The sequence below is a fragment of the Arctopsyche grandis genome, chromosome 12 (genome assembly GCF_051622035.1).
Source record: "Arctopsyche grandis isolate Sample6627 chromosome 12, ASM5162203v2, whole genome shotgun sequence".
Lineage (NCBI taxonomy): Eukaryota > Metazoa > Arthropoda > Insecta > Trichoptera > Hydropsychidae > Arctopsyche > Arctopsyche grandis.
Genome location: NC_135366.1, coordinates 301,496 through 315,158, shown reverse-complemented (window position 1 = coordinate 315,158; position 13,663 = coordinate 301,496). Strand labels below are relative to the sequence as shown.

General features: G+C 34.5%; 4 protein-coding genes across 7 annotated transcripts in view; 1 reads left to right on the top strand and 3 right to left on the bottom strand.

Annotated features, from left to right (window-relative positions):
- The window catches only part of mol (dual oxidase maturation factor 1 mol), a 74,143-nt gene extending 73,522 nt beyond the window's left edge, over positions 1 to 621 (top strand). For 3 of the 4 annotated variants that reach the window (XM_077442419.1, XM_077442417.1, XM_077442415.1), the window contains one exon: positions 60 to 620. In XM_077442419.1, the coding sequence (XP_077298545.1) occupies positions 60 to 61 (2 nt within the window). In that variant the 3' untranslated portion in view covers positions 62 to 620. Of the gene's footprint in view, positions 1 to 59 lie in introns of all 4 variants that reach the window. The other variant, XM_077442418.1, reaches the window with a different exon arrangement.
- LOC143919862 (EF-hand domain-containing family member C2-like) lies at positions 183 to 4,410 on the bottom strand. Its single transcript, XM_077442413.1, has 15 exons — positions 3,711 to 4,410; positions 3,519 to 3,642; positions 3,336 to 3,448; positions 3,186 to 3,266; positions 3,022 to 3,113; positions 2,789 to 2,954; positions 2,555 to 2,717; positions 2,297 to 2,483; positions 2,046 to 2,196; positions 1,781 to 1,969; positions 1,550 to 1,695; positions 1,355 to 1,468; positions 1,113 to 1,292; positions 892 to 1,021; positions 183 to 778 (listed from the first exon to the last, which is right to left on the bottom strand). The coding sequence occupies exons 1-15, from the start codon at positions 3,795 to 3,797 to the stop codon at positions 674 to 676; spliced, it is 2,028 nt and encodes a 675-aa protein (XP_077298539.1). The 5' UTR covers positions 3,798 to 4,410; the 3' UTR covers positions 183 to 673.
- Positions 4,411 to 4,659: 249 nt separating this feature from the next.
- Positions 4,660 to 6,696, bottom strand: LOC143919863 (U6 small nuclear RNA (adenine-(43)-N(6))-methyltransferase). The gene is made up of 7 exons (XM_077442414.1): positions 6,529 to 6,696; positions 6,221 to 6,434; positions 5,982 to 6,122; positions 5,772 to 5,907; positions 5,583 to 5,699; positions 5,334 to 5,494; positions 4,660 to 5,256 (listed from the first exon to the last, which is right to left on the bottom strand). The coding sequence occupies exons 1-7, from the start codon at positions 6,613 to 6,615 to the stop codon at positions 4,691 to 4,693; spliced, it is 1,422 nt and encodes a 473-aa protein (XP_077298540.1). The 5' UTR covers positions 6,616 to 6,696; the 3' UTR covers positions 4,660 to 4,690.
- A 3,994-nt stretch (positions 6,697 to 10,690) lies between these two features.
- On the bottom strand, positions 10,691 to 12,399 carry Rpn6 (regulatory particle non-ATPase 6). The gene has a single exon (XM_077442379.1). It carries the CDS (start codon positions 12,346 to 12,348, stop codon positions 11,080 to 11,082), a length of 1,269 nt encoding a protein of 422 aa, XP_077298505.1. The 5' UTR covers positions 12,349 to 12,399; the 3' UTR covers positions 10,691 to 11,079.
- Between the last annotated feature and the right edge of the window lie 1,264 nt (positions 12,400 to 13,663).

The window sequence follows — 13,663 nt, the reverse complement described above, 5'->3', positions numbered from 1 at the left end:
TCGTATACACAAACTGTTTTATTAATGAATGCATTTTATCGTTGTGCTTTTGTTTGCAGAGTACGACCTCAGCATTCGCAAGTCGAGAATGTACGTGATAGCGCTGCGTGGTAGCAAACTTTTATAATTAATTATACTATATCAAATTATTTATTTTTAAACGCGAATTTAAACAATTCATTGACTACAGATCCAGTTTTTATTAAATTTTTAATGCAATATATATATTGAATAACTTAAAATTAACCTATCAATACATAGATGTATCGTGTTTTTTTTTTTTTTTATATATAAAATGTGACTTGTGTGTATGTACATACATTTCATAATGAATTTTTGAATGTGATATATGAACGTAGATAAGATACTTTGTATAGGGTATTTGTGAAAGAATCTCATCTTTTTAGTTAAAATTAAATAAAATTTAAGAGTATTATTGTGATTCGACATTTATTCGTGAATACACACATGAAACTCTTTCATCAATACACACAACAACGATGACTTTTTGCCATAAAAGTAAGTTAACTGAACTTTATATATAAGTTAATATAATTTGATGATGTGACTGTTACAATTGCTTATTTTTTAATATCTAAATGTGATAATAAAGATTCTCCAAAAATACATACATACATATTATTTATTCATAGACTACTATGTACTATTTTTTTCAAGATTTTTCATTGATAGTGTGCTCCAGATTGAAATAGTTTGTAAAAGCGTCCCAATTCACTAAATCATCTTTAGAAAACTTCCCACTATAATCCGGATTGACCTGCAATAAATTTACAATCTTTCTCAATATTACATATATCATATTATAATATGAATTGATATTTTGTATGGGCATTTGTGGAATAATGATAATATAATATTTAAAGTACACACAGAAAAGTTTTGAATTTTCTTTGTAGACTTGGCAGGATGTGCAATGATCGATTGAGCTGGTTTTAATTTAAAATTCAAAAAATCTATCACATCGTCATAGCCGAGACGTTGCTCTTCGTTCACTTGTATTCTGAAATATGTATTATACATGCATATAAATATGTAAGTATGTATATGAATGTTACTCAAATTATTTCAATTTGATTGGCTATTTTTTTTACACATCGAGCATTTTATCGAGAAGATCGTTCGGAATCGGAAGCCTGTTGCCTTTCAAAGCGTTTCGAATTTCATTCCTCGCTAAAAATCCAGTTTTATCATCGTCCAAGTACTTGAAGTGTTTGTGCAATTGAGCATTGTCTTGCCAGAGATATCGACTCGTGTAGGTATACACTTGCGACCTACCAAATTATGTATATAAATGCAAATTCAAATTACAATTTATATAATATCGCTTACAAACCTTATACTTTCTCGTTGAGATTCAATTTTATCAGTCTTCACTTGAAAGTGGCGCACTATAGTTATGAATTCTTGTTGAGTTAACAGATCTCCGGCGACTTTCTTAATCGCTTGTCTGTAAATTGATTACATGCGTATAAAAAATGTACTATGTAACTTATACAATGTTCATATATAACGCAGGTATAATACAAACTCTAGACACTGCACAGGCATCAGACTTTTATGAACAGAGTGCAAATATTGTAAATTGCTAGCAATAAAATATTTGAAACCGTTTTCTTCAGCCGCCAAGCGATCCCGTATTTTATTCATTATAACGACAATGTTCGATTTTGGATACTAAAAATGTGTTAATTCAAAGTATCACTATGACATGCACACATATTGAATATACTTTTAAAAATTGTATATACCATAAGTGTACCTGAAGTGCATTCTGTTCCATATAACCCAAAGAATAATCGTCTCCACCGACCAAAAGAAAGCGGTAATTGTTAATACTAAGTACGTTTCCAATCCACATATCTTTGATTGTGTAACAAACGGGGTAATTTGACTGAAACAAGTTCTGTTCAGGCAACATTACGACGTTTCTTTTATAAAACATGCCACCCTGAAATGTATGCAGTAAAATTCAATATACTATTTTAAACATGCATACATAATACAAAAATACTATATTATATTACCCGAAAGCCAGAGTTCCTTATGCCAACTTCGAATACTGATATGGCATCGTCTTTTAAATAGTAACTGACGATAAATTGTCTCATATCATCATCAGAAATATCAGACAAAAGACGAGCCGTAAATCTTAATATATGAGAATCGGGGCCAATACTTCAACGTAAATAAAAATTATATTATTATTATTTTGGTGATCAGACAACCGCAACATTCAAATTATAAAACATAATGGAATTTTTTATTTACTATGTACCTATCTTTGTGTAGAAATTTATAAAAATCGCAATGCGGTGCTTTAGGACTCATAGTGTTGCAATTCCCAGCTGAATCGGCATGACTTCCTAAACCATTCCACGGTGGCAGTTGCCGGACTCCCCACTGTCCAATAGTCTGGGAAGAATCAGACGAAACATCAGGTGGTGAAACTGCCTCAATGTTTTCTAGTAAAATACCATTTGTTAGAGCAATGGATTGTTTTTAAAACTTATTCATTTTATAATCCAAAGCTTACCGATGCCATATTTGGACCGATAGTATTCTTTAGTATACAGATCACAATCTGTGAGTATAACCAATCGACCGTACACATTTATAGGAGCACCGACAGTGAGATCAGGAGGACGATACGTCTCAACGGGGGCTCCATAGTTTGCTAATTGAGGTTGATGCATCGTCTACCAAAAATTCATTTCATTTCAGACAAATTTACATTCAAATCGTATTGAAAACTGAAGTTTTTGAATACTTTTGGCAGGAGAGCTCTTCTTAAAAATACTGCACCATTCTCTGCTTTAGAAGCGGAAGGAGACTTCTCCAAAATTTCCATTGTGTCATCGGCAAGATAATACAGCACTTCCAAATAATGAATCGTACCATACTCTGATTGTCTATCATCCCAATAACCTGAGAACCTTTGAATTGTAATGTTCAATTATATGTCGTATTTTTGTCTAAAAAATTGCAAAATTTATTACAAACCTTAAAATCATTCCATCAAATTGCAAAAATTGAAGAGATTTTCTATTCTCCTTGTTGTATGGTTTATTACTCTTCGACAATTGATTTATTTCCTGATAAAATTACACTTTAATAAAATAAAAGGTTGTGAAATGTTATTGTATGAAATAACCGTTTGTACAAACCTCGGCATAATTAAGCGAACTTGGCACTTTTACACCTAGACGATTAAGAAACTGTCTTGTAAAGTAATCACAATCCATAATCTATAAAAAAAAATAACTATTCTATAAACTTATATATGTACATGTATACAATTATGTATTTTTCCATACCAAAAAATGTTTTCCATAAATTTCGACTTGGTAACCAATGTTGAGATCGGTTATTCCAAAATAGCTTTGATTACTACCGGGAAGTGGAATTCTCTGACGGCCAACGATAGTTCCTATAATATTTATTATTAATGAATTAACTGAAAACTTTTCATTAATATGTATGCTACGTTTTTAAGTCACCTTGATTCATAGAAAATTTATTTTTAAGCTCGACAACTTTCATCGTACCGTCTTCAAGATAATACATAATCTTTACAGGTCTAGCGTCTGAATCTTTTTCAAAATTAGCATAGAATGTAAGGATCTGTAAATGTACCAAAATCAATAAAAACCCAAGTACATCACAATTTCTTTAAATGTTAAAAGTTTAACCTGTTTATCAAACAATATCCAAAAAGGTACATCGGGAATTTGACCTCGACAAAAGGGTTGTTTAATCAATTTTATATTGTCACGCATAGTACGTGTGTCTCCGACTAAGGATAAATATTGCTTTTTCCCAAAATACTCCTTACCAATCTATAAACAGATGAAATTTATAATTCTATTACTTTATTCTATATTATACCAATAAGAAAATACAAACTAAAGACGACGTCGATGAAAGAGGTGAATGCAAGTCTTTAACAAACATTGTAAAGCAGGGATCTATCAAACTTAATGATGGTTGCTTAGAGACTACCGTAACCATCATAAAAGTTTTACATTCATAATCAATACATTTGTAAATGCTAATTTTAACTAAATGTATATATGTCACATTTATAAATCAATATCCACACGTGCTGCATCCTATTATGACAGTGATTCAAGTCACAAAATCGAAAAAAACTGTTAATAATGTGATTTTGTCAAGTTTCACACAATTATTATTTTGAAACTTTGGACGTTCAACGAAATTCAACATTTACTCATTATGACTATCAATTTAAGTCAATCGTCAAAATAATAATATCTGTTTGTAAAAGGAAATATTTATTTTGATATCATATATTCATATTATAGTGTAGTGGTTCAGAAAAATATATATTGATGAAACAGTTGCAATTTCCAAAATAGTTAGCATTTTCATTTTGGAATCGTAAATGCAAAAAAGTTATTCGATTTCAAATACATATTTCCTTATTGTAATACATACATATTAATGTAATACATACATACAGAAAAAAGAAAATATATGACTTATATGTATGTAAATGTACATCTCTCTGAATTTTCACCATATTTGCAAGTGCTAAATTGATCAAAAAGATGTATTTAATGTATATGTGTGTATTTTTGAATGAATATTTATTATAATAACTAACAATAAGAAATCAATAACTTTTTAGTAGAAAAAATATTTATTCGTATCAAATCCAATTGTTCTTGACATATTGAACGATTTGATTAACACCATCTTTGCCACACGAACCGCTTAAATATGCTATCTCTAATAATAAATAATCATTATCTTTTCTAATGCAGAGTGCTGCCTTTAAAAAATCATAACTATCACCATCACCGTTAATTTCAACGGTGCTGCTACGATCATCAATTTTGTTGTTATTGATACTATCACACTGCTTGTCCATATCCAGAGAAGTTTGTATTTTAATTTTTTTACGAGGAACCTCATAAGTATCTAATTCGGGCACTCCAGATTTGGGTTCTGTGTCATCATTATTACTACTGTCGGTATTTTTCATTTTTATTTCCCTCCTCTTTCTGCGTTGATAGGACCACGTATTTTTGTACGCTTTCAATTCCATAGTGCAAATACAATCGGTTTTCTCGACAACTCCTATTTTGATTTCCAATTTGTTTAATATTTCTAACACTTTCTTGGTGACATCTTTTACGGAATAATTTACTGATTGCAATTGAGGTATAATGAAACTTATGGGGGCAGCAGCTTTTTCTTTCTTGTGTTGTATTTCTATAAGAACAATATTATAAGTTTCAATATTAAATTTATCATAGTTTAAAAGCATTCATATGTGATATGATTCTTACGCTTAGAGAATGGAGTGTCTGAAAATGACCACGCTAGTCCCCATCGAGTTGTTTTTCCCTGTTGAAATTCCGTTTGAGTATATTGGGGTATTCCAGATTGTCGTATAATTTTAAGTAGACTTTTCAATGATTTTTTATGACCTAACATTGTCGTATAAATTCTGTAAGTAAAAGTTTGATTACGACGTAAGTAAAAATAACCGAGAACCAAACTAATTTACAATATAATAGTAAATATCATTACAACACCTTACAGAATCTTTCAATTTAATACTTTCGCTTATAAGTTTTTGGATGAAGACCTCCTCTCCTCCAGGTGTAATGATTTCTTCAAACGATCCAGAACGAGCATTGCGAGGTGGAGCCCTAAATAAATACATGAACTCAAAATAATAATATCCCACATGTAATAAATAAATTAAAAAACTTAAGACTAACCTTGATACGTTCCTATCACAATCCATTTCATCAGTCGACGAATAAAACGGTGGATTGCACATGCAAAAATCTACAGCTTTAGTTAGCTCGTCAAAACAATCTGATATCAGAAATCCATCCGATGTTGATTTTCTAACTAAAATTATGAAAATACGTAAGCTACAGATAAAATAATAGATTTGATATTATATTTAAAATACGATAGCTAACCTGTGATATAATTTTCTAAATTATTCTGTTTGATATTTTTAAGTGCAGAATTTAAACTGTCTTTATCGATTTCAGTTCCGATCATTTTCCATTTGAACTGTTTAGCTGCGATCAATGGATATATACAACTAGCTCCAGTACCTATAACAAAATTATGAAACCAAATTTTCAAGTTAAACATGCATACTCGTATATATGTATGAAAAAAAATTCTAAAGAATATTCATATTCAACTTTACCTATATCGATTCCGTTAACATTTGCTTTCATTCCAGCCGAATTGAGCAGGTCTTCGATCCACAGTAAATAGTTTAATCTCAGCGGAACAGTCGGCACTAGTTTATTAGCGGGGATGTCGACATTCAAATCAAAATCCTGATGCAGCAGACATCTCGTCAGAATTCGCAAAGAATTCAAATCTTGGAAATCGATACGCACGGTTCCATTTAAATCCTAAAAGTTACAGGCAGTTTGAAAAGTATTCCTAACCTTTTTACCTAACAAATTTTAGTTGTACAAATGTACAAAAATATAGAAAATCACCCACTATATTAACTATTTTCATAAATTCTGGAAATTTGACAGCAAGCTTGGAGAAATCTGGTGGAGTTTTGTATATATTTCGAGGATGCATCTCGCTCGGATTCGTCAACAAGAGCACTTAACCTCACTTAATCGGTTCAACTGACGTACAGTGACGCCAACACTTGTCAAACACCGACAAAAAGTCTTAACACCCATTTTAATGTCTTAATTTTTAAATTTATTGTGACGTTCAAACAATATTTCACGTCATACTCATCTTTTACAGTAATTTTCATACTTGTTTTCATGTAAATCTACCATGTTTTTTATTTATATCATTTAAACAGATTGGAGCGAGTACAAAAAAGATTTTGGAAGTACAGGTATTCCTCGACTTACGACGGAAATACGTTCCTGAACCTCGGTCGTAAGTCGAATCCGTCGTAAGTCGAGGAATATATTTTTTATTTTTTTTTTCGGTGATTTTACTTACTTTAATATACAGTAATTCAAATGAATTCATATTTAAATTAAAAAAAATTTAACATCTATATCATCCGTACTTATTAATTATAAATTATAGATCCTCATCACTTATCACATAATTACAATCCATTTCTTCATCTTCAGTTTCAGATGAGTCGTATGAGTTTTTTTGAAAAATGTGTCTAATTTTGTTTGAACAGTATCCTGTTTTTTTTTTCTATATATTGGTAGCATGCGAGATTTTCTTGAATCCTGCGGTTCACATTTGAAAATCTTTTACTGTCTGGGTCCATCATTTCAAACATTTGTATTCCTTGATTAATTCCAAATCACTGGTAATTTTCCATTTGTTGAATGGGTCCGAGTCTTTTTTTATTTATTATTTTAGATTTGATTGACAAGGACCCTTTAACGGCTTTACGAATTTTTTCTTTATCTTTTAAAATAGTGGAGACCGTTGAATGTGACAATTTCAAATTATTTGCCAAGTCCATCACTTTTTTACCACTATCATATTGTTTTATCACTTCAAGTTTCATTTCTAAATCTATCACCTTTCTCTTTTTTTTAACAAGAGTTCCTTTATCAGTGATTATCACGTTTCTTTATCACACATTATAAATGTTCTTATAAATAAAAATTTGAGCACTAATCAACATGAAATTGAGAAAATAAACATCCTAAAACAATAACGAACAGTTATGTAACAAACAGTAACGACCGTATGAGTTTGTTGCCGTCGTGCGACTGGTGACGAATCTCAAAAAAATGAGTCATAACTTAATTTTTAAAACTACTGCGATGTTTCATTTCTTCCAAAAGAGAATTCCCCGTTTTCATAACTCACATCCGCTTGAGATTTATCAACAAATTTTTGAAAAATAATTAATTAATAAAAATTTTTTTTTTCGGTCGTAAGTGCGAACCGTCGTAAGTCGAAGACTACCTGTACGTCAACGGTCGTTTTGGGCTAACCATGCGTCCTTCGAGAATGTTTGATAACAGCATTTGATGTTACTTATTAAAAAAAGAGGGAATTTTAATTCAATTTTAAATATTCTGTACAGGACGATTGACCGTCCTCAATGACCGAGTAAGATTTCCTTGCGAATATCATATAGAGCAGAGCATCGTAACCTATGCACCGCGGTAATATGTGTTCTTGGAACAGCACTTCGGCCTAATGCGTGCGAGTGAGATCGCGCGTGAGGGAGAAAACCGATTTTAGTTACTGTTTTGTCGCTATGCATATACGGAATAACTAGCAACTGCCGATGAAGTATATATGTATGTACGTAGCTGACAAACTCTACGAGTCGTAAATAATGTATGCCGCGAATATCCAGAGGTTACGATGCTCTGATATAGAGGAATCAGATATAACGAGCTCTTTTATAAGCCCAATGTCTGTTTACATTATGGAAGGAGTTCGTTTGTTTATAATTTTTTTGATGTAAGGATGAATTCAACCAAATGGTTTTGTTGGATTTGTTTTTTCAATGTCCATCAGATTGTTTGGTGTATATGTAGATTAGTAATGCATTTATTTTAATTACTTTTGTGCTTTGTTTTAGTTTTAAATTATTTGTTGATATATGGAATTATTATTATTTTATTGTTGTTATTATTACTTTTTTTTATTGTATTAACATCTAATTTTTTTTACCTATGTGAAAATTTTACAAACGGTTTACTTTTAAAAAATATATATTTTATGCATGCTTGTTATTTAAGCTGCTTAATTTTCCCAAAATAAATAAATTTCAAGAAAAAAAATTCTTAAGCCCACATTAAATAAAAAAAATAATAACTGATACATATTTCAAAAAATCTTGTTATATCAAATTCAATATACATAAATGACAGCAATATTTTTGTATCAATTTGTGTAAATGTATCGTTTTAATTCATGTGATGCAACAGTCGTTAATCACTTGAATTTTAAAGTTTAAAAATAAGAATCTTGTATTTACAAAGTATCGTAACTATTCACTACTACCTAATATCAACTTTAGTATTATAATTTACAGTCGATCATTTTAATCCAAATAGTAACTTGATACATATTTCAAAGAATCTTGTTATATCAAATTCAATATAAACGACAGCAATATTTTTGTATCAATTTGTGTAAATGTATCGTTTTAATTCATGTGATCAATGCGTTCATATTATACATACTAGCTAAACAAATTAGAGGAAATGCAACAGTCGTTAATCACTTGAATTTTAAAGTTTAATAAGAACCTTGTATTCGCTTATTTATTTAGTATCGTAACTATTCACTACTACCTAATATCAAGTATTATAATTTACGGTCAATCATTTAATCCAAATGGTCAACGGCTCCCTCTTACCCTGAAAAAAATTATTTTCATTTTCTGCACAGGTCTCGAGTTGTACATCAGCGTCAATACTAATTAACATATGTATGCTAAAATATATACTACTGAAATATTCTTATTGCAGAATACCTACCAACATGGGGTTGAAAATATTTCAGATTTTAAAAAACGTGTTATAGTTATTTGAAAATATGTACATAAAAGTAAACTACATATGGTGAAGTTTTAAAAAAATGCTATACTTTGTGATTCTTTGTATTGTATGCATTTTAATTTTGTTGATAAAAACTTTATATGGACATATATTTTTATTATTTTCTAGTGATTGAATACATTTTTCAGTAGTTATCTATTTTACGTCAAGATCAAAACAAAAACAAGAAGATAACACCTTATAATGAAAAGAATATACAGACTTGAATTGATTCAATGAAGGCGAATTAAAAGATTTTTGTAATTATATTGTAAAATTTTCACAGGCAAAAATATGTATGTAAATAAATAAATAAATGTACATATGTATAATCCAGAGCCGCCAAGAGAGAATCGGAGCCCTGGTGTAGTATCATAACAACGGACCCGCTCTGTTGGTTTTTTTTCATTGCACACACAAAGACAATTTTATTTATTTTCAATTGATGCAAGTTGCTTATTCTACAAGGTTCATTAATTACTAGTCTTTGGTATAAACAATCACCATAATTTAAATCTTATAAAATATGAGACCGAGCCCTGGTTATTAGCATTGGCTAGTACCTCTCGCCCGGCCTTTTATAATATGTGCTGGTTAGTATGAATGTGAAATTGTCTGAAGATTGAGAATATTCCAAAGGTTATAGAAAACGGTGGAATTTCTTTATAATATATGACTCCAAAGTAGTGAGAACTCAATTATAATTTAACGGGAACTAGCAGAATCGTTTTAACATTTAAAGTATCTTACAGCGATGCCAAAATCGAAATTTGAAATGTCATTGTAAACATTGTACATCTTTGGAATTATTGTATTTGTATACATATGTAAAAGTGAACTTTTTAGCACTAGCCATGATACAAGTCAGCAAATAAAGCAAACCAACTATATTCTCAGTTCCAGCTGCTCGATATAGGCAATAAAGACACTACATATTAGTATGTGTTGAGAACATTTTCTTAAAATGGACAATTGTTACAAGTAGTATGCACATAAATGCAATTCATTATACATATAAAATATAGACAGTCACAAGGCGCACACATGTCTACGATGCGTAAAGTGAATCGAGAAAATATTGGCAAACATCCACAGGTTCCCATGACGTTGCAATATTTACTAAAATTTCATTATACAAAATACAAACAAACAAACACTCGGAAACAGTTTTAATAGTTTTATTAAAATGATTTTTGCATTTATTACAATCTTTAAAATAGAAAATGTTTCAAATATTTCAATTGTACATAATATTTATTGTCGCTTTACTGACAGCGACGGGTGTTAACGTGAAAGAAACGGAATAAAAAGTAATGTTAGTTTTTGGTTACAAAGCGGGGGGGGGGCACCCTTTATTCGAGATTACATACTCGTACATATAAATCGTACAGATTTTTGAAAGAGCAAGAAAAATTACACACTCCGGAGATGATAAAAAAAAAAAAAAAAAAAAATAAGCACTCGGAATCCTTCGTTACATATTTTTACAATATCTCTATCGCGACATACGACATAGTGTTCAGAGGCGAGGCGAGCTCTACGACGAGCTCTACGAGAGTTTTTTCGCCTTTTGATAGAGCGTGTCGACGACTTTGCTCATGTGGTGGATGGTCTCGAGCGCGGTCTCGTACATCGCGTCGACGGTCGCCTCCTCGAAGACGATCAACACGCCCTCGCCCTGATCCAGGATGCCGTGGAACTTCTTGTCGAGGATCATCTGCGAGAGCTTCTTCTCGACCTGCGGCATGGGCAGCTTGATGCACTCGCTGACGTAGTCGACCTCGACGCGGCTGTAGGGCTCGATGATGCGGCAGAGGTTCTGCTCGAGCATGGTGTCGTAGAGCGTGCCGAGGTGAGCGCGCACGATCACGTCGTCCTCCAGCTCCTTCTTGAAGTTCTCGAGGCAGGTCTGGAAGTCGGCGAGCGAGCGCTTGTGCGAGGCCTTGGCCACGTTCTTCATGGCCTCGATGTCGGAGCCGGCGTACTTGAGCGCGAGCTTGCCGCCCGTGATCTGCTGCACGTCCTCGGGCTGGTTGAGCATGATCTTGGAGAGCAGCATGTACTTGAGCGCGGTGAGCGCCTTGGGGTTGTCGACGCTGTCGTAGCCCTCGAAGGCCTCGTAGAAGTAGGAGTAGGCGGTCTTGAAGTCCTTCTCGTCGGCGGCGTGCAGCACCCCCGCCTGCAGGTCCAGCGCCGCCTGCAGCTTCGGCGGGCAGTAGATGGCGTTGGCGGTGGTGCGCGCCGACGTCAGCGCCGCGCGCGCCTTGCTCAGGTTCGTCAGCGCGTGGTACGTCTTGCTCTCGAGCAGCTGCACCTCCACCAGCAGGTTCTTGTCGTCGAGCTTCTTCAGCTCCTTGAGCAGGGTGCCGGCTAGGAGGAGCGCCTCGGCGAACATGCCCGTGTCGAAGTAGAGCGCGACGAGGCGCGCCTCCAGGCTCTGGCGCAGGAAGGTGCGCTTCTCGGTCTTGGCCCACTCGATGCACTCCTTGCACAGCTGCACTTCGATGCCGATGGCCGCCTCCAGGTCGAGGAAGCAGTCGACGAGGTGGCGCACGATCTTGGCCGCCTTCGCCTTGCTGATGTCGCCGAGGAAGGGGCGCACCGAGCGAATCAGCTGCGCCAACTCCTCGGCGTTGTTCTCCGCGCGCAGCCGCTCCGCCAGCCGCAGGATCCGCGCCTCCTGCTCGCGCACCGCCTCGTCCCGCGCCGCCGCCGCCCCCGCGCCCCCCTTGCCTGCGCCCCCCACGGCCGCCCCCACCGACCCCCTCGACAGCGCCTGCAGGTCCGTGCGCGACTCCATCGTTACGGCGCCCGCCATGCTGAAGCGCCAGTCATGCACTGACACACACTGCGTTGCGCTGCCTACGCCGCCACTGCCGCCACTGCCGCCACTGCCGCCAACCCACACACACACACACACACACACACTCTCTCTTTTGTTGCAATTTTCAAAATAATTTAAGCTTTTTCTTTTTGTCATTTATCATCCGAGATTTCAAAATATTTATTTTGAATAGAATACAATGTCAAACGTCATCTATAAAATCAGACATCTGGTTAATACTCCAGGTATGTCATTGCCGGGCTCCTTTTGGCTCCAAACTAGAAATCTCTGAATGAAGGAAATTTGAATATTGTAAGACAGGGAAGGTATGTTGACCGTATCCCGGTCTAACGAAACACGTGTTGTGTAGTTTGAAAGAGGATCGTTTATTTTCGTTCAATTGGTACAATGGTTATCGTATGTACGAAGAGGTTTCTTCGGAGAAGTGATCTGTTTGAACTCTAGAGGCTCACTCTGCCGGTGGAGGTTGCTGCGTTGCTTTATAAACGTTTTGGGTTGAAGTGTGTCGTGTGCACATCTTTTGTTCTTGGTACTCGCGCTGCCATAGTTATGCTGCGAGCGTGGTTTTATGGGTTCATACGCCTGGACGTAGTTCGTGGTTTTTATGGGTTCAGTGAGTTCTTCCTTTGTTTCCAAGACACGTGTATAGAAACACGTGTCGACCTTTTGACGAGGCGAGCGTGTGCCACGCGTTAATGACTTTCCTGGATATGTGTCGCAGTGACCTGATGAGATCATTTCAGTTGTACTATATGCCTACAATATTAAAAAAAAATTATTTTAAGCGGCAAAACATATATGTAGAATATGGTAATTGGACTATTCGTCACATTGGGATGTTCACAAAGACAATTTTTGCCATGAAAATCAATATTTGGCACTCAAGTTCTCGTTACTATGATAGTTATCATTAGTATGATGGACTTTTCGGCTGCCAGATGTTCCGTTATAGAGATTTTAGTGACTTTGTGACGAGTAATTTGTGACCAGTAATCACCGAACCGTAGAATATATCGTGTTTAATCACTGAACATATCTAATTTTGAAATTATTATGATTTTTCATCTTTATAAAACTCTTGCGATGACATCGATCCAAGTTGTCGACTATTTTAATGAAAATAATACGTCGATATATTCGATCAACTCACCACGTGACTTTCAGTCGATGGTTAATTTTATTTATTTATTTAAAAATGCTTACTTTGAATATAGGAATTTGCACTGCTATAAAAAAACCATACAGCACTCATTTTATTTGATGACTGTACCATTTTTACGCATCGCTT

Coding starts and splice junctions, on each gene's coding strand:
- LOC143919862 (XM_077442413.1), bottom strand. CDS start 3,797: ATGCGTGACAATATAAAATTGATTAAACAACCCTTTTGTCGAGGTCAA. Junction 2,484..2,554: donor TCGGTCCAAATATGGCATCG/GTAAGCTTTGGA, acceptor GTATTTTACTAG/AAAACATTGAGGCAGTTTCA. Junction 2,197..2,296: donor AAATTTCTACACAAAGATAG/GTACATAGTAAA, acceptor TTTACGTTGAAG/TATTGGCCCCGATTCTCATA.
- LOC143919863 (XM_077442414.1), bottom strand. CDS start 6,615: ATGCATCCTCGAAATATATACAAAACTCCACCAGATTTCTCCAAGCTT. Junction 6,435..6,528: donor TTATGAAAATAGTTAATATA/GTGGGTGATTTT, acceptor TGTAACTTTTAG/GATTTAAATGGAACCGTGCG. Junction 5,495..5,582: donor AAATTGAAAGATTCTGTAAG/GTGTTGTAATGA, acceptor TTTTACTTACAG/AATTTATACGACAATGTTAG.
- Rpn6 (XM_077442379.1), bottom strand. CDS start 12,348: ATGGCGGGCGCCGTAACGATGGAGTCGCGCACGGACCTGCAGGCGCTG.